At 35.7% G+C, this 21,505-nt stretch overlaps 1 protein-coding gene across 1 annotated transcript; it reads right to left on the bottom strand.

Annotated features, from left to right (window-relative positions):
* Positions 1-395: 395 nt before the first annotated feature.
* On the bottom strand, positions 396-5,742 carry LOC145613410 (proteasome subunit alpha type-1-B-like). Its single transcript, XM_081668507.1, has 2 exons — positions 5,262-5,742; positions 396-1,125 (listed from the first exon to the last, which is right to left on the bottom strand). Exons 1-2 carry the CDS (start codon positions 5,610-5,612, stop codon positions 652-654), a joined length of 825 nt encoding a protein of 274 aa, XP_081524633.1. The 5' UTR covers positions 5,613-5,742; the 3' UTR covers positions 396-651.
* Between the last annotated feature and the right edge of the window lie 15,763 nt (positions 5,743-21,505).

The raw sequence follows: 21,505 nt of genomic DNA, 5'->3' as shown, positions 1-21,505 counted from the left end.
GAATTAGTAGAGGAGTTACTTGAGGGGTTACTTAAGTGAGGTTACTTAGGGGGTTACTTGAGGGGTTACTTAAGGGGTTATTTGGAGGGTTACTTTAGAGGTTACTAATAAGGCACCCTGCCGCACCGTGTGGCCAGCCACACCAGAAACGCACTGCTCCGTAATAATTATAAAAATTTAAAAAAACCGTACATTGTACGGACTTCCATCTAATTTATTAAAATAGAAACTACAATATTCTTTTCTTAATTAGCTTAAAATATGGTGATTTCCTTTGCCCATATAGTTTAGGACATGAACAATCAAAATTCCAAAGTGATTTTCATGGTAAGACCAACAATCCTTAAAACAACATATATACCCACTAAGCCAAATGACGGACTAATCAAAACCAGTTAACAAATGTGGCAATCCTCCAAATTTCAACCATTGACATCCCAAGACACATCATACTTCCAAGTTCAAGAATAGGGGTTACCACTTAAGACATTGGCATTGATGAAATGAAGCTAAAAGGTGCATAAGAAAAAAGAATATCCAGCAAAGATAGAAAATAGTTAATTAATACTCATCACATTTAACATCCTACTGGTTCTCTTTATCAGTCCATCGCCAAAAAGGCTCATTAAAACCCTAGAGATAGACGCAATCTCATTCTTCCATGGGAGCAGCACCGACATCAGATGCACCCTGGTCAGCAGCTGCAGCAGCCCCCTCCTCTGGAACAGCAGCTGCTTCTTCAGTTGCAGGGCCTTCTTCCTCAGCTGTCTGAAATGAGTTAATCAAATCTTGGACCATCTGCTGATCTAACACTTGGAATGGCTCATCAACTCCCACCACAGCAACTGTGCATATGGAGCTTGTGAGCTTATCTCCCTGTAAAGTTTCTTTTATTGCAAAGAGTGCATGTTTGATCAGCTCTTCTCGTGAAGCACCATCAAACGTTTCAAATTTGCGTTCCAAGTACGTTTTTGCAGCCTGTGAGCGCGACCCAATAGCAAAAGCCTGATACTCAAAGTAATTTCCACTGGGACAGTTGTAGTAGAGATGGGCTCCAGATTCATCCAAACCACCAACCAACAGTCCAACACCGTAAGGCCGCTTCCATGAACGTTGTGTGCAGACCTGTCAAAAAGAAATTGAATTGGAGAGTTGTAAACACTACTGCAAGGCATTATAAGATTTAATCAGTGTATCTTTGCACAATTATGATACAGCCAAAAAGCACAAAAGTACAAAAAAGGTAGGTTACTACAGTTTATTAAAAAAAAGAAAAAAGGATAAATCATCAGCTTCCTCTGCAATGGAGCAACAGGATACTTCAACAAGGAAAAAGCCTGCTTAACTCTTGCTGTTAGAATGGTTGTCAGTAATTTTTTCAATACCATATTAGATTAGTAGCCTTGTTTATTTACCAATCAATCTGACAATGTTATATTTCAATTCTGATCAAAATTAGCTGGCTTGGCTGCTACTATATAGTGATTTTAGGATGTCCATGATGTACTTACTGCTAAGTATGCTAATTAGGCAGTATTTGTACTTGATACATGTAACAAATTTGTTTTATCTTCTCCTGCGCCAGTCCCTATTACCAGATTTTCTACTACAAAAATGTCAATTAACAATATGGTTAGAAATAGCCATTAACAACGGTTGTCAACTGCTGTAGATGCAAGTGATGTACGAGGTGATCATTCTACAACAGTTGGGAGGAATTGTGTCTCTTGTATTCATTTTTCTTTCCTGGATGACCACTGACTTCCCTTCCCTATATTTGTGACAAACTTAGTATAACTGTTTCAGCCTATGTTGGACTTGAACCTACATCTTTGTGCACTATCAGTAGCACATTATTCTACCATATCAATCTAATGGGCTTGAATGCAAATGCATAGTATGAAGTACAATATCCAACTCCCAAGTCTGACTACAATACCACAAGTACACGAATTGTGCAAGGCAATTAAACAAGGCAATTAAACATTACTTTGTATTCAATATAGGGAATCATATAACTGGTTGTTAAGCTTCAAAATTATGATAAAAAAAGTAGGAAATTGGATTATCATTTTGCTTTATAGAGAATCGTCTGATGCTAATAGCCTAATAGGGATAGTGTTTGGTCTAATCTAACAAACTAGATAAATCCTCAACACCTACCTTTTCAATTGGGAATTATAAGCAAGTTGCAAAAGTTGGGGATAAATTTAGTAATAATTGTTCCAATATAAGTGGCCTTAATTGTTTTAACAACTAGCTAGAGGACAATAATGGGCACTTGTAGGATTTACAGGGTCAAACAAAATTTCAGCTGCTTGACAAAAGCCTATGGAAACTTCAGAATGATTCATGGCTATTACAAAAAAGTCTGACAATCAAATGTACTTGAATTCAGACTTCAAGTTATTTAAGTTTATCTCTTTTTTTTTTTTTTTTTTTCTTTCTTCTTAAATGCTTGTTTAACCAGGTACAAAAGGTCAAGAATGATCAGTACAAAGTTTAATACCTAAACTGCAACAACTCATAGTTGGGTACTCAATCTGCAACAATTGCTAAAGTTTGATACCCAACTTAGTGATTTACTCTATGATACGTCAACATTCCCTGAGCTAAGCAAAAGCTAGGAGACCTCCAATATCTTCCTCACCAATACTGTAAGAAGCTGAGGTGTCCTTCGAAACATGGACAGAATATTGCCTTCACTGAAACCAGGTTTTAAATAGCTTCAACTTGGACCCCCATATTTCTAGAGTCATAGAACTCACAGCCCAAACACCATGAAAGCACGTTTTTGAAGTCCTTCCCAACCCCAACTCATCAACCCTCCTCAGATAATCCCTCATAAACTCAGGAAGCCCCAAGAAAAACCAAGGGAAACTAAGAAGAGTTTGCCTAATTTGCAACTTGCAAATACTACTGCAGCACAGAGCCCCATGCAACTGCAATTCAAGGACAACGACAGCATACTTATTTGGCTTTTAAAAAACAACTATATAAGCAATATAATTAGTTATTCCAATCACAAACAGAGAGTTAATAAGAAAACTAGGTAAGGCTGAAGGTTCTATGCAAACAAAAAGGTCTCATATTCTACTAAGGTAAGTACTAAACAGAAGAAGAAGAAGAAATTATCTCCATACAATTGGTACAAAGCAACAAAATTCATGAACCATAACTTTCAAACCACTTTCTTGCAATAGTACTAATGGGTAACAATAAATAAAGAAAGGGTGCTGTTTTAAATGCAGAAAGTCATGCATCATGATAAACTAGAAGGGAATATGAGAAATTAGAAGGGACTAAGAGAAATTTAACGACATAGATAAGTTGGACCACCTAGCGTTTTTTTTTTTTTTTTTTTTTTTGCAACAAAAAGAACTTGGCACTTCAAAAGGTATCTTTACTATTGAGTTTTACACACAATTCAATATTATTTAAAAAAAAAAATTAAAAAAAAGAGAGCTAGTTACAGTGTTTGAGCCCATCACATAGATGGACTATAAGTGAGTTGGGATGCGAAAATTGAAAGGGAAAACAAGGAAAGGAAGACATATGAGGGATCCAGTTTCTCTTATGTAGGTATGGAAAGTGTGTTGGGATGAGAAAACTGAAAGGTAAAAGAAGGAAAGCAAGGGGAAGGAATAAAAAAAAAACTCACAATTCTCCTTAATTCTCCTTTTTAAGTAATCAAATCCTTACACTATTGAAAAAGCTTGGAAGAAAAGCAGTACACCCCATCCCTCTCTCTCTCTCTCTCTCTCTCTCTTTCTCCATAAATGCCAATCAAACACATTATATAAGAAAAAAAATATTTCTTGATGTCCATGTTAGATCTTAGTCAAGTCTAAAGAAAAGATAAAAGTTAAGAGATCTTCACAAACAATTGTCACATGTACTACAATTTCCCAAAGAGCCTCAGCATATGTTCATCAGCAATCTGAAAGCATCATAAAGGGTGGTGACAAAAGCAATGGAAATAACATAACATGGTACAACATCCAGATGGTAGCAGGTGGAACACAAAAGCACGCTCCTAGTAAATTGTCAATCCAGTAAGCTTCAGATGCAGTACAGGCTTCAAGGCCTCAAACACCATATGACACTTCACTTACATTAAGTCCCTTGTGAAATTTCAATATATAATTATTCATAATGTGTATAGACAGCTAATAGGTTATGTTTCATTACATATCAGTCAGATGATGCACAAAAACAGAGTTGTTTTACCTAAATCCTCAGAATTACATCACATGCCCTGCATACATATGTGGTGAGCTACTGTTGGCGAAGAAAAAAAGTTATCAGTAATATTTAAGACAGTATCAGTGACATTCTGACATCTTCCTACTCCATAGATGATAGATCAATCCTCCAGAGTAACATCTACGAGATTACATTGCATATATTACCAGATTAATTCTAATGGAGCTAATGATCTTTTCTGCTTTATGCGTATAAACCTATTCTTTAACTGTGGATTTAAATGTATTATAAGTAATAAAAAATGTAAAGATCTTCACAAGGGGTGAAAGAATTGAAAGGCATACTTGTTGATAATAGTCTGATACAATTATATGCCAAAATTTGATAGTCCTAAGAGTAACTCTCTCTTCCTTGGTTCCTGCTTACATTACTCTTTTGCCTAGTATTTTGGGCTGTATATAACAATAAGAGACCATCGGCGATTGTTCAGCCCTCAGAAAGTAGCGGTTGTGAGTTGATTGCCACGGTATGGCAGTCACATACTGGGGTTGAAGAAGGTCCGAAAGGTTCGCTTGTTCGCCATAGGTGTGATGAAAATTAATCTAGTCTGCGCTGGAGAAATGCTTATCATCCTTAGAGCCAGCCACTAAAAATCAAACAAATCCTAAACTACACTATCACTCAAGTCGATTTCACAAAACCTCATGCTCAAACATTCATCTTTGCATGAGCCACTTATCCAGAATAATGTAACAATTTCAACCCTCTTTCCTCTCATCAACAAATTGTTGAAATGGGTTTCCAACCCTATAAATAACACAATTGTTATAATGAATATCACTGATTAAACCCAGATTGCAAATTAACACACATTCGGAAATCCCAATAAATACAATTCCGAAATCAAAACCCTAAAAAATCATGACTACCCACAAACCCATTTCCCAAATTCAAATACCCACAATCACAAAAACATTCATGAAAAACTCAAGAAACAAATCAATCAATTAAATTAATAAAATCGAAATGAAAACCTAGATAAAATTTGAGCAAACCTGAGCCTTATCAGCGAGTTGAACAACAAGGCGACCAACAGGAAGAGAAGATTCATAGGTAAACTTATAATTAATAGATTCGGATCTCATATATCTGGAAAGAACACGACCATCAGCAGTAAGACCAGCAATGGCGACACCAATATGGTCATCAACCTTAAAGATCTTACGTTGATGAGAAGAGAGTTCGGATTGAGCTTTGTTAACACAAGCAAGAACAACATGGGTCTTAGATCGGAGACCAATCGAAGCAGAACCTTGCTTCACTGCTTCCATGGCGTATTCTACTTGGAATAGCCGACCTGCTGGACTCCATGTTGTTACGTCGGTGTCGTACTGGTTTCTAAACATCTTTGGGAGAGAGAAAGTCTGAGAGTGAGTGAATTGTGGAGTGTTGGAGGTGAGTATTCACTTATTGGGGTTGAGAGTTTTGAAGAGAGGTTTTGAAACAAGGAATGAAATGGGGGTTTGGTACTTGGGTTTCTTTTTGTGCAAGGAAGTTAAAAGTAGGAGTTGATTCAGAAAGTCATTTTTAAAGAGTTAAAGGAAAAAGTTCTCTCGACTGAGGGAAAAAGTGGTCACTTCCACCTACGTTCTTCAATTGTTTATGAAATATGTTAAAGAAAAGTGAACAATGAATAAGGGAAGTTCACATAAGTTTGGTTCAGAAAAAATAAGTTTTGATAAGGGTTGCTTAAGTTCAAATTACAACTAAAATAAGTTTTGATAAGGTTTAATGAGCTCATAAGATTAGATAATTTCAGATTAGTAAAAATTAGAGGTGATCATTGGGCGAGATGGGTCGGCCCAAGCTTAAAAATTAAGCCCATTTTTCGGATCGGGCCAAGCTTCGGGGCGAATTTTTGGTGCCCAAAATGGTCGGGTCATGCGGGCTTTTTGGGTCGAGCTTAAAAAATCAACTAAATATGCCTAAAAATGCATTCTCAATCCCGTCAAAAAAAATAAATTTTCGGGTCGGGCTTAAAAAATCAACTAAATATGCTTAAAAATGCATTCCCAATCCCGTCCAAAAAAATAAATTTTCGGGTCGGGCTAACTTTGATCACTTCTAGTAAAAATCAGGTGACCATAATTCACCCTAAAGCATAAAGCTTGTTATTTGTTTGGCATCATTTTTTGTTTTCAATTTTCTGTTTTTTTTTTTTTGAAAACCAAAAACATAAAACAAGAAACAGGTGTTTCCACTTTTCTGTTGTCAGTTTTCAAAATTATCATGATTTTAATAAGTTTAAATAATTTTTGATTCATTATGTGATATATATCATATACTTTTAAAAAACAAAAAACCAAAAAACAGAAAACCACATCAATGCCAAACGATAAACTTTGGCAAATGTTGTATATTGGGTACTGTTATGGTAGATTTTTCCCGAAGCGTCTTTATGCTGCACTGGCATGAAGCGTCAGTAAGAGACGTTGTCTGTGGACATCAGTGGTTGCAATTGACGTTGCTACAATAAAAGAATGAGCTAGTTCAAGTGAGTCCACTAAACCTCTTTTCTAGGAATGGATAATCCATTGATTATCAACCAAAGTACATCAATGGTAAACGAAGTTTCCATTTCCAAAGAGACTAAGTCAGCAACCGAATTTCGCTCTTCAATGGAAGCTAAGTGATGTGGATTAAAGCCCTTTAACCTAATAAAAGATCTAAAATCACACAAGTAGAATAAAGCTTCGTTTCTGATAAGAAATTCGAACCAAAAACGAATGAAAGTAACCGGATATGACATTGAAAACGACTACTCCTAGAACGGATTCAATGCCTAATCAAATTATTTAGACTACTCCTAGAACTAGATACTTTGATGAAAAAATCTTAGACTACTCCTAGAACTAAGAATTGCACGTTCTAATTATCAAAACAATTCCTTGAATTGAAAACTAGCAAAGAAAGTGTTTAAACAAAGCTAAACAAGTTTATTAAATCGATCTGATTTTCTATGAATTTAGGAGCCACGAAATTCTCCTATATATATAAACTAAAATTAAGCTAATTCCATCCCTACAAGGATTAGGACAAACCCCTAACCTTGCCCCCCAAGTATCCTAACTAGAATAGAAAACCAATCCTAATTGGATTAGGAAGCTACTTCTAATTAGAATAGGAAAACTAATCCTAAACAAACTAAAAACTTTCCTAATATGCTTAGGAAGTTTATAACAACTATATAACATAAAATAAACTTAATCCTAAGTGCTTAAACCAAGAAAAACCCTCTCAAGTGAAAGGTAAAAACTTGCAAGCAAAACTCTAAAAAAAACTAAGTATAAAATTTCCTTCTTCCTTGATAATCAAACAAGTGACCCATCTTTGACTTTTCCCTCCAAGTTTGAACCCTATTGGATGTAAAATCAATGTAATTGGCTCTTCAAAAGAATTACCCTCTTGATTCACATCAGGCTGGATAAGTGTCAAGTATGACAGCTAAACCTAAGGGGAAGATCCATTAGTGTTTAGAGTAACCTAGCTTATAAATAAGGGTTATTTATTCTCATTACCACACACTAATTCATACTCTCAGTTATTCTAAGCAATAACATTCACAATTGTACTCTTGTACTCGAAGTTTATATTCTTCACATAGTGAAATAAGGGGAAATACTCCCACTTGAGGTTTTTCCCACTTTCATTAATTTTTTTCGTTATCAAAATATCATTTATTCTATTTTTATTTAGCTTTCATGCATTAGTTAATCAATCCTAGTCTAGTCGTCGACGTCCCAGCCTTACGTCATCCTTAGGCGATTTTTGGCATAAACTATTTAACGCCCACAGTGCGGCTGAAAACTAATCTTAAACCAAAAACATAAACACCTTCAAACACCCACCATGGTTTTCATCCGGAGACATGCCTCTCGAGCAGATGAGAGAAGAGAATTGGAAGACTCAAGAAATTAAAAGCTCGCATAGCAAAGGGCAGAAAACGCATGGATTATCAGAAAAAGCCAAAAGTCCGTGGAATTCTTGAGAAAAGGGCTTGAGTTCGTCCACAACAAGTGTCTAAGCCATGCAAGAACACCAATGACATCTCCAACATGATGACTTTAAATTCTTCAGGAGAGGAGTCTGGTCTTAAGGAAGAAGATTAGGAAATGCACGAAGGGAGACTCAAGACAAAGACGTAGAGACACTGACCCAACGATCCAAAAACTGAACTTGATCGAAGCCAAGAACATGAAGCTAATGGGGCTATTTAAGAGGTTGCCTGGCGCTACTGCAAACCGTGACGGAGGACCCCGACGGATTTGCCACTTCATCGTTCATGGAGAACATTTTTATGCCGACATCCCCATGAGGCTCAATATTCCGCCACTTGCAACACTCTATGTTGGGAGTACATAAAGGATTTATGTCTTCGTCGTGTGCAATTACTAGATATATATAATTCGATCAAATTATGGAGATAATTAAGTCCGGACATTTGGGTCATCGTTTTGCCATAGCTAGAGATACTTACGATCTTTAGGCTAGTAAAATAGTCCAAAGCCCGATTAGACGGATCCTATAAGGTCACACAAAGGGGCTAGATCGAGCATTAGAGGACGAGGCCCATCATGGGCCTCATCACTCTAGGTGGCCGGCCATGTGGGGGAATTAAGAGGGTTTTGGGCTTCGTGCCCTAGTCTAATTATAATGAGATTATTAATAGACTAGGTGCTTAGGTTTGTGTGTATGCAATTAACTGATCATTTGATCAAACCCTAATTAGCAAACACGAAACCCAACCCCTCTCATACTCCTCTCTCACAGCTCTCTCCTCCTCCTCGGTGCACGGTGGTGTCTCGTGGTGGTGGTGGTTCATGCGGTGGTCGGTTGTCCGAAAAGGTGGTGATCGCGGTTTTCCTCAATCACTCGACCAATCTAGTATTGGTGGACGGCTCGTTCGAATATCGTTGACTAAGTAGAGGAGCAACACTTGGGCTTTATTCTCTCCCTGATTTGCCTGTCGAATAGCTACGTGGAATTCACGCTTCAAAGGTTTATGTGTCTTGTGTGTTATACATGTGATTCTAGGGATTAGGTGCTTTATTGAATATGATTCATGTCATTTCCGCTGCATAGTACCTATAAACCCCTACAGTGGTATCAGTTAGCCTCTTGCATGAACGCGCTTGATCATAATAATACGATTATTTGATGTCCACGTTAATTTTATAATCAATTAAAAGAGAGAAATTAATTTAATTATGGTTCAATTGTTATATTTAACGCGATTAAAATTTTTGAATCGATTAAATATGATTTAATAATGCTCATAATAGCCATGAAGAGGACCGAATTTTAGCCCTAATATGTTCAAAAATTTCGAACCTCCTAACCCTAATTTTTCGAATTCCTAGCCCTAAAATATGATTTTTGTGCTTGATTTTGATTTAATTCGATTTGTTTTATGTTTCATAATTTTAATTGGATTGATTTATGCATAAAAATGTTTTGTGTATAATCAACGATTTAATTTTAAGAGTTAGAATTAAATTGGGATTAATTTTATGATAAACCCTAATTTTAATTTTGAATGGGATTTAATTTTAATATTATGGACTAATTTAATTTAATCTTAATAAAAGTTATTTTAAATAGATTGAAATTTTTTTTTTTTGGCCGACAACCGCGGCTGGGTGGCGCAGCCACGGCGGCTGTCGACCAGGTGGTCAGTCTAGAGGAAGGGAGGGAGGGCAGGTGGCTGGACAGTAACGTGCAAGAGTTGCACGGCTGCTGTCACAGCCACGACAGGGCTGCTGATGCTGCTGCCTTTGCGCGGCAGTGGCTGCTAACCGCAGCCAGCCACCGTGGCTAGTCTTGGTTGGCCACGCACGGTGGCCTGCAGCCCCGGCAGAAGCAGCTACCACGCTGCTGCCCTTGCGGCAGTGGCTGCTGTCATGGTAGCCAGCCACCGTGGCTAGCTTCGGCTAGCCAACCACGGTGGCCGGTGGTGGTGGCTTGCGGTTTTTCAAAACATAAAAAAAATTGTTTTTGAAAATATTTCAAGATAATTACGAATTATTTTGGGATAAAATCCGTTTTATTTTGGATAAAATCGTTTTATTTTGGGATAGAATCAAATTTTTAAAAGTTGTTAAATTTGATATTATCCATATTTAAAGTTGTTAAATTAGTAATTATCCTAATTAAAGTGGTTAATTTTGGATAAGATTGATAAAGATATTCTAAGCATATTCCAAAAGAATAACAATTGATTTAATGTGATTATCCCATACTTAGATTATGATACAATTGATTTTAAAATTATTTGATTGGCTAGTAATCAGGATAGAATCTCCTAAGTTTGTTAGGATAATCATGGAGGATTAAACATGATTTAACTTTCTAGATTAAAATATGATTTGATTCTATCTCATGACTTAATTAAATATATGATATTTTATGAACGGTCATGAATAATATATGATATTATCTAATTATGATTAAAATATAAGATATTTTAGGAAATGTGTTGACTTTATTATGAACATTCGATGGTATTGTAGTTTAGACAAGCATGTTGAGTGATTTATTATATGACACTTTTATAATATATGATATTATGTTGCTATTTATAGACTAGTATGGCCCATAAATTCTAAAATACGATCTGCGCATCGTGATGTATTATTGTAATCTAAATACGGTTGGCGTACCGTTAAGTATTTTTGTAACTTTTATTTAAAGTAAATAGAATAGTTATTTAGATAGTGTTAATTCAAAGAAGCCCATGAAGTGAAGGCCCATAAGAGCAAGGTGGATGGAGATCCATGACGATTCAAGTGGGAGCATTTTCATTTCTAGTTTTCTTAGGACTAAGGGGCCATACTATGTCATGCTTTATTTTTCATTAGTAGATTATGCAGTGTAGATTTTATTTATGTTTATTGATGATGCGCTAGAGTTCACTATATAATCACAACATAATAAATCTAGGTCCCGGTTATATTGAGATTGCTTTTCCAATTAAAAAGCCAATGAAACCTTCGATTTTTATGATGGGTCGGCCTCAGCATAATGTCATATTATATCTTTGGGAAGTTAGGGTAGATCACGTTCTACACTTTTGATTGGTTATGCTCAACAAGGTTACCTAAAGTGTTTAGAAACTTGAAGCAAAGGGTAATAATTAAACATGTGATGATTAATTATTCAACCAAGAGTTACAAGAGTTGTAATCAGTAAAGAGTTTACTCACCTTGAAAATGTAATGGTTGATGGTAGGGCCTCAGTCCGGTCAATTATTACACAAATAAAGGATCTGGGAATCACTTAAAATTCAATTGGGATCAATTAATTATTGAATAAAGTGCTTTAAAGTTACCTTATTAATTCATATGAAATGACATATCAATGCTTGAATCAGTCAAGCATTGGCTAATAAGTTGTTTTTATATGAAAGACTTAGGAGATGTTCAGTATATATTGGGAATCAAAATCCACAAAGTGAATCTTGAAGAATTATTGGACCTAATCAAGAGACTTATGTTGATAAGGTTCTCGATAAGTTCAAGATGCAAGAATCTAAGAAAGGATATTTTCCCATGTCTCATGGTATTACACTCAGTAAAACTCAGTGCCTTCAAAAGCTGAATAGAGTTGAGTTGTGTGGATAATGTACCTTATGCTTTTGCAAAAGGGTCCATTATATATGCCGTGAAATGTACTAAGAAAGATGTTACATATGACTTGTGCATATGTAGCAGGTTTCAAGCAGATTCAGAATAAGCATACTGAAAGTTACCATGAACAAATCCTTGAGTACTTGAGAAGCACTAAAGGAATTTTTCTAGTTTATGGTGTTAAAGGTAAACAAGTTGTCAAAAGGTTATACGGATGCAGGTTTTCCAAATAGGCAAGATGATTCTAGATGATGATCTAGATGCATATTTGTGTCTGTATGGAGAAGACAGTGAGCTTGAAGAGTTCAAAGCAAAATGTTGTTGCATGCTCAATGCCAAAATATGTGTAAAGAGGGAGTACGGATCAAATTGTCATGTGACTAAATGGATGCCTTTGACAAAACAAAGGAGCCAGGGTCACATCACAAATCCAAACTAAGAGATATGAGATATCATCTCAGTTATGAGATCAATGACAAGCGGGATGCATGTCATGTTCTACAAAGTTTTATTATGAGTGAGAAATCACTAAACCCTTTCCATAGACTAAGGTATGAAAGTCATATTAAAGTCTTGGATTGAAGCAAGTTATGCGATCCAAGTTGTGTATGTTTTGAGAAAACATATTACATAAGAAATGCATCAATTTGCAGAATTATGTTTAAACTAGAAATTATTATTTCCCTTATTTAATTATGGTTTTGGAAATTAAATAAAATGATCAAAATAATTACAAATTGATGGGCTCATCAGGTTGATGACCTGGTGAATTGAAACCCCACAGGTGAACAAAATTCATATATTATTTAAGTTCCTAGTTCGAGATCATTAAAGTGGACATAAATGATTTCAATAAATGGACTAGCATGTAAGATTGATTGGATAGCGCAGTTTCATGGGCTATAGGGGCATAATGATGCTCGGTCAATCACTTGGATATGCATGAATGATGCATGATCGAACTATTGACCTACTTTGAAGTTCAAGTATAGAGCTTCCGGATATATTAGTTGATTCCTTAGACATGAGTGGAACATTGATTTCATTCAATGGATGTTATGACTGTGGTACACTCAAACGTCTAGCCGTAACTGGAGATTATAAAGGGTGTTTTCTGGTTATTTCAAAATTTGAGTGGGAGCCTTGTTGCCACAAGATTGGATTGAGTCTACCTATTAATTTAGGAAATGTGTCATGGCCGCTTGAAGTGAGAGAATTCAGAAATTACGTGGCCGCGTTCAAGTGCATTACTCAGTAATCATTTGGTTTTGTAATTCTAACTCAGATTTCAAGTAACGATTTGTAGATTAATATGATCTCGACATGTGATGCAATCATATTATCAAATCGACACATATTGACTTAAGGAATTTGAATATTGCACTGGGAGATTGAAGGAGTTATGTCTTCGTCGTGTGCAATTACTAGATATATATAATTGGATTAAATTATGGAGATAATTAAGTCCGGACATTTGGGTCGTCGTTTTGCAATAGCTAGAGGTACTTACGATCTTTGGGCTAGTAAAATAGTCCAAAGCCCGATTGGACGGATCCTATAAGGTCACACAAAGGGGCTAGATCGAGCATTAGAGGACGAGGCCCATCATGGGCCTCATCACTCTAGGTGGCCGGCCATGTAGGGGAATTAAAAGGGTTTTGGGCTTCATGCCCTAGTCTAATTATAATGAGATTATAAATAGACTAGGTGCCTAGGTTTGTGTGTATGCAATTGACTGATCATTTGATCAAACCCTAATTAGCAAACACGAAACTCAACCCCTCTCATACTCCTCTCTCACGGCTCTCTCCCCCTCCTCGGCGTACGGTGCTATCTCGTGGTGGTGGTGGTTCGTGCGGTGGTCGATTGACCGAAAAGGTGGTGATCGCGGTTTTCCTCAATCACTTGACCAATCTAGTATTGGTGGACGGCTCGTTCGAATCTCGTGAACTAAGTAGAGGAGAAAAACTTGGGGCTCTATTCTTTCCCTGATTTGCCTGTCGAATAGCTACGTGGAATTCACGCTTCAAAGGTATGATTATGTGTCTTTTGTGTTATGCATGTGATTCTTGGGATTAGGTGCTTTATTGAATATGATTCATGTTATTTCCGCTACGTAGTACCTATAAACCCCTACAGTACATGCTTGCTAGAGCATGTCAAGCAGAGGATATGGTAGTACTCCATCCCATGCAACCTGCTGCTCGAGCTAGTCCTATGTAAATCATTCGGAGCTACATTGACAGGGCCTGCTCTCAAGTGGATGTATGATATTAAAAGGGGTTCCATTATTACTATCTTTTATTTTAAACATTGTGTAATAGGTTTTATTTGAATTTCAACAACAATTCCAAAGTGGAGACCTGTACTGCATCGTGTTAAAGCATAGAGAATCCATCAAGTCATCTCTAGCATATTCAACAAAGTGATGATCGACATCAAAGACTATAACGTCCGCAATACCATGGAATCATTTAAAAGAGGGTTATCTCTAGAATATATCCGAGCTGTACAAGGAGCTGGCTAAATATTTATGCACGACAATTGAGGAAGTAGGACTCGCGCCCTAGCCTAGATGCGACTAGAGGAAGATCAGACTGCCAAAAAAGGCATCAAGATTACTGACATTAATAGTTGTGAAAGGATCGATAGATGGGCCCAGGACAACAACAAAAAGATCTAGCGACGAATGCCTTAGGCCCGTCTAAGTAAACAATGTCAATACCATTGATAACGCTAAAAGTGGTCAATCCTCTGATGACAAGTCAAAGAAGTCGAATGTCGAAGCATACCCTGACATAGAAGAGTACGGTTTCTACATTGACATCTGGAGTGTGGTGAATGCCTTACATTCCTTATGTGTTGTCGGTTGATGGCCAAGGAAGAGCAACAGGCTACCAGGTAGGAAGGACCAGTTCAATTGGTGCGATTACCACAACGACCATGGCCATCGCCTTGAGGACCGCATCTCCCTGAGACAAAGTATAGCATTCCTTCTAAAGAAAGGAATCTAAAATATATAGCTGCTTGGAAAAGGCAAAAAAAAAAAAAAGAAAACAAGTGTAGACACCTAAAAATGGCTTGCCAAATGAAGCCCGATAACGAAACAACCTTCATTGGCTAATTTGGTTTGATTCGCATAATGGATCTAAATATTAATTAAATAGTATTTTTGTTCTAGCCACTATCATTTTCATAAGCCATTCTAGCTAGCCATTTCAATAAACCAAACCCTTTTTTAAAAACCAAAATCCATAAGCCTTAGCCTAATTTCCTCTTTTCATAGTTGTAGTCCTAAACCCAAGCAATCAACTTTTCGTGCCTCATAATATTTGTCGAAATCCTAAGTTTTAAATATCCATTGAAATAAGGTTTCTAATGGTATATCATAAGCCCAATTCTGATTTGAAACTAAATAGATATGATCAAAATACTAAACCCGATCCAAAAAAACTAACACCGCTGCACTATTTCGATCATATCTTAATGGAAAAATTAAAACTAATAATCCTACCTTTATGCGATTTGCTCAAAATAATCTCAACTTTAAATAATCTGGAAATAATCCCACCTTTTAACCTCATAACCGGTTAAAACAGGTAGTTTGCCATGTGTCAATTTTTTATTTGTTTAAAACAATAATAAGCCTTCCTTCCTCTTCCTTTTTCTTTTCAATGGCAGCCCACCCCTTTCACCATCCATTGATGCCCTGTCCAACCAACACACCACCAACAACTATGCTCATTGCTCAAGAAACCACCCTTGCTCAGCTTCCACGTCTCACCACGACAACCAGCAAGCATCATCTTACTGCCCCAACAGCTCTCGCGACCACCGCTCAAAGAAACAGCAAAACACCAACGATGTCCGAAAGACCAATTCCTAGCGCCTAACCCCACCCAATTCCTCTTTTGCTTTTCTCGTCCACAAATCACCACCGCCAAACGACCCGCCTCTAGAACTCTTTTCAATTTTATTCTATTTATCCCGTACCTCCAATACATCCCTTTAGAATTAATACTTTCCTAGATGTAATATAATCTCACTACATATTGCAAATCAATCAACAATTAGTTCCTCAAAATTCGTTAGTCTTTAGATTAATAAAGCTGCTTATAGTGTTATGTAGCTTAATTTATTAAACCTTCATTTTCATGATCTCTTCAATTTCTCCAAAATCATTTAATTTCTTAATTCTACAATTCAAATCGATTAATGTACTATATGAAGAAGTTTCCAATTGATAGATAGCAATAAATTGAATTGCCTTGGCAAAGAGATCGAGACAATGAAGAGAAAGAAGGAGAGAGAAAAGATGGTGGTTTTAAGTCTTTTACGGGGGCAATGGTAAAAGGTGGGATTTTTCCTATCTTAATTCTTAAATTATACAAAAGATTTTAATATGATTCCAACTGGGTAGGAAATTATACTTCTAAAGTTTTCCAACGATATATTATTTATCTTATTCACAATTTTGGATAAAAAGTTATGATAAAAACATAAACCGCAAAACTAATGACCCGCGTAACTCGTTTTCAAAATTCTAATACGGGCATAAATGATTTCAAAACTGAATCCATACCATCATCCCCGAATATCTAGTCATGGTTTAGGACCACTATGGAGTTAGTAATCTCATTAATTATGAATGAGGTGTAACCTTCATGGATCAAATCAAGGTTGCCTTTCTATTTGTCCCTTTTTGTGATTGCCTTTAATGATCCTTGAATGGTTTACAAGTTTCTTAAACTTGTTGGCGTAAATTCATTTTGTCCCTTTTTGTGGTTGCCTTTAATGTTCCATAAACGATTAAAGGCAAACGTATTTCTATCCTTTTTGTTCGAGGCGCAGGAGTGTATTATTTAATCGGAAGATTATCGTTCATTCAATAGACTAATGTACCTTTTTGTTCGAGGCGCAGGAGTGTATTATTTAATCGGAAGATTATCGTTCATTCAATAGACTAAGATTATCATTCGTTCATTCAATAGACTAATCGGAAGATTATTTAAACGATGTATTATTTAATCGGAAGATTATTGTTCATTCAATAGACTATTCGAGGCGCAAGAGTGTATGGCATGAGCCCTTTTTGTTCAGAACTTCTTTAGGCGCATCAGTTCATAGTAGATTTCCCGGGGTGCAGAAAGGTACCAAACGTATTTGGTGCCGACACACAGGTATCAGATACGCATTTTTATCCTCTAATCTTTTATCTATGGATCTAACACTAATGTACCTGTATCGGCGTATACAGAGTGATTTATGATTGCAGAACATCTTAAATAATTCTTGTAGGGAATATTTCAAGCACTATAACCCCAAACTTGAACCCCACTGTGATCATACACTAAAGTATGGTGGCGTTCCAAAGGGAAGAAACACTAGTAGAAAAATTGAAAAAGGCACCGCTCAATGGCCACCGGTTTTTAAAAACCGGTGGAAAAAAGAAGTGGAAAAATGGGCGGGATTGTGGGGATATATTATTGCCACCGGTTCAAACCGAACCGGTGGAAAAAACATTAATCCCACTAGTTCAAAACCGGTGGCCTTCTTAAAAATAAAAAAAAACCGCCCCCGCCCCTTTATAAACCCCTACCCTAACCAATCTATCCTCCTAAGCGCCTCTCTCTTGCTCGTCTCCTCCTTTCTCTCCTCTTTCTCTTTCCTCCTCACTCTCCTTTCTCTCCTCTCCTCTTTCTCTTTCTCTTTCCTCGTCTCATCCTCACTCTCCTGTCTCGTCTCCGGCTGCTTTCTCGTCTCCGGCTGCTCTCTCACCCCTCTATCCTCTCGCATCTCACTTATCTCTCCTCCTCTGTCGTTATTTCTGGTAGGGGGTGTTGAATTTCATGGTTTTTAAAGTCAAATTCGACCATGAAAACTCTAGATCTAGAGTTTTCATGGTCGAATTTGACCTTATTAAACCAAATTCGAACTAATTTCGCTTATTACCGGTATATTTTGGATTTTTTTTTTATTTTTTTTTGTTTTTAGGTCGTTGTTGTGGTTGCTGTCATGGTGGGTGTGGGTTTGGGTGACGGCTGGTGGCCTGGGGTTGGATGCTGTCGTGGTTGGTGTAGGTTTCTCAAGCTAAAGGTTTTTGTTTGATTTATGATAATTGTGATGTAGAATGTTCTGGATTTGTGATTAATTTCTCAACTTTGTTTGTTTTGTTTGGATGTGTGTAGATCTGGGTTGAATTTGTCAGTGAATGGAATTTGGAAATTGGCGGATCGAAATATTTGGGCCGAATTTTTTTTTTTAAATTTTGCAGATTTAATTAATTTATTATTTATATTAGGTATATTAATATAATTTATGTATGTAATTTTGCAGAGTTATGTATATTTATGTAATTTTGCACATTTAATTTATGTTTGTAATTTTGCAGATTTAATTTATGTATTTTATGTATATTATGTTTAATATTTAAGTGTATACTAATTTTTAGTGAAAAAAATGAAAAAAAAATTTTAATTTTTTGGGACAGTATTGCCACCTTTGAACCGGTGGCTTTGCATCAGACTATTGCCACCCCCCAAATGACCACGGGTTCAAAACCGGTGGCAATGGGGGGTTTTGAACCGGTGGCCAATTCATATTTTCGCCTAGTGAAAGCTAGAGCAAAAGAGTCGCCAACAAGTTTTAGGAACTTGTAAACCCAAAACGATCCATGAGATCGTTAACTCCATAAGGTCAGGAACCAAATAGGGTTCGGGGATGAGGGTACGAATCCGATCTACAAAAGAAAGGACTCGCCCTATAAAATAGGCCTCTACTTTATTCTACTCGTATTCATGTGCACTTTCTGACTAACATGCAAACATTATATTAACCCTAAACCTGTTTAATCTATGTTGGTTGAATATTAATGCACAAATAAAACTATTATTGGCGATCACTTGAGTTAAAATCATATTAGCCTAAACCAAATTAATAATTATCTTATTAAGCGTGATTTCAAGTACAAATTTCCTTTAACAAGCATAAAAGGCGTGATCAAGCAATAACAATAATATATAATATCAAGAAACATAATAATAAGCATAATCATAATAATAACATACTAAACCTTAAATATAATAGCAAGATCCTAGGCATGATACTATCAAGATTAATAACAAATCCTAGCATGTCACTAAGCATTAAAGATCAAAGCTTTTTACCTAACATGGTACTAACATGATATTAGAAAGAACAAGAGGCACCCTAAACATGATACTAGAAAGCAATAATAACATCCTAACATGATACTAGGAATATTAAAACAATCTAAGCATGCTTTCTACATTGTGAATAAAATAGGGAATAAGCTAATCTACTTACTTTGAAGCCTCGTACCTCTTTCTAATAACAAAATACACAAGTTAGTAAACTTCAATGAAAATAATAAAATTAAAGAATTAAATTAAATAATTGAAAGAAAGAGTTAAAAAGTTTAGACTGGATTTGGGACCAAACCCCCAGAAAAGTATAAACCTTTCACGTCTAGGGCGAAGGCAACTTCGAACTTGGCTAGGTGTTTCAAGATCTTGTGAATGCGGTATTGTGTTTGTAAAAAGCTAGTTTAGAAAGACAAGAGTGAAAGAAAAAATTAAGTAATTCTTGATGAGAGTTGATGATTGAAAAAAGGGGAGATATGACCTCTATTTATAGGAAAAAAGAGGGTCGAAGAATTAAGAAAAGAATCCAAATTCGAATCGAAATAAAACTCGTAGACAACAGTTTTTACGTATTTTGTTTTTATCATATCTTTTGATCCAGAAGTCCAAATAAGATATATAATATGTCGTTGGATTTCTCTTGAAGTCTAATTTCCAACCCAATTAGAATCAGATTAAAATATTTTCTATATAAAAAGATATGGCCGAAATAGTAGGACGGTGTCAGTTTTGGATAGAGTTTGTATTCCTTTCATATCTTTTTCGTTATAGCTCGGATTTAATATAATAATATATCATTGGAAAGATAATTTCAAGATCTATCCAACCATATAAAATTTGGATAAAAAATATGAGGCACGAAAATAATATCTGACTTTCTTTGAACATGTTTACATCCGAATAGAATTAATTAGGACTTAAAAAAGGAAAGTTTTTAAAGAAGGAAAGTTTATATTTAAATCAAATTCCTTGATCTTATCTTTTCAAAAAAGGATAATTAAGATATTTTAGAATCTAATAGAAGATTCTAATCAATCCTAATTAGTTTAGGAATAGGATTAAACCTTTGGACCCTCCACATGATCATTGGGTCATAGGTAAAATCCGGTTTGGGCCCAGTTTAGTATTTTGGCCATAACTTCCTTATTATTCATCGGAATTAGGCTTATAATATATCGTTGGAAAGGTCTTTTCAAGCCCCATCTAACTACACCATTATTGGACCCTATCATGGACCAAACTAAACTGGATTGGATGTTTTTATAAAATAGAATTGGTTTTCGAAAACAGAAAGAAAGATTTTAATAAAAACTAACCGCAACACTAGACTTTTCACACTTCACCTCATTCGATTATGGTTCGACGCGAAAGGTATTCATCACTGGGTTTGATTTTGGGGAGATACAAATGGGTCCAAAGGTTTACTCCTACGACCCTATGATCATTAGGAGGGTCCAAAGGTTTACTCCTATTCCTAAACTAATTAGAATTGATTAGAATCTTCTATAAGTTTCTAAAATATCTTAATTATCCTTTTTTAAAAAGATAAGATCAAGGAATTTGATTTAAATAAAACTTTCCTTTTTTATAAAAACTTTCCTTTTTTAAAGTCCTAATTCTATTCGAATTTAAAGATTTTCAAAGACAGTTAGATTTTATTTTCATGATCATATTTTTTATCCAAATTTTATATTGATGGATAGATCTTGAAATTATCTTTCCAATGATATATCATAATATTAAATCCAAGCTATAACGAAAAAGATATGAAAGGAATACGAAACTCTATTCAAAACTGACACCCTTCCACTATTTCGGCCATATCTTTTTATCTAAAAAATATTTTAATCTGATTCAAATTGATTTTGAAAGTATATTTCAAGAGCTTTCCAACGACATATTATATGCCTTATTTGGACTTTTGGATCAAAAGATATGATAAAAACAAAAAACGCAAAAACTGTTGTTTACGAGTTTTATTTCGATTCGAATTCGGATTCTTTTCTTAATTCTTCGACCCTCTTTTTTCCTATAAATAGAGGTCATATCTCCCCCTTTTCAAATGAACAATGTACAATCAACAACCATCATAATTCTCTCTATTCTCTCTAAGCAGTATAGCTTATTCTTTCCCTCTTGTTTTTTTAAACTAGCTTTTTACAAACACAATACCGCATTCACAAGATCTTGAAACACCTAGCCAAATTCGAAGTTGCCTTCGCCCTAGACGTGAAAGGTTTATACTTTCTGAGGGTTTGGTCCCAAATTCAGTCTAAACTTCATTTCTTTTTCTTTTAATTATTTAATGGAACCTTAGTTAATTTAATTCTTCGATTTATTATTTTTATTGAAGTTTACTAACGCGTGTATTTTGTTATTAGAAAGAGGTACGAGGCATCAAAGTATGTAATATTATTTCTTTATTCTTGTAGAAAGCATGCTTATATTATT

This window comes from Chenopodium album, chromosome 25, assembly GCF_948465745.1.
Source record: "Chenopodium album chromosome 25, dcCheAlbu1.1, whole genome shotgun sequence".
NCBI classification, from domain to species: Eukaryota; Viridiplantae; Streptophyta; class Magnoliopsida; order Caryophyllales; family Amaranthaceae; genus Chenopodium; species Chenopodium album.
The sequence above is the reverse complement of the archived record's forward strand: the minus strand, read 5'-3'. Positions and strand labels throughout refer to the sequence as shown.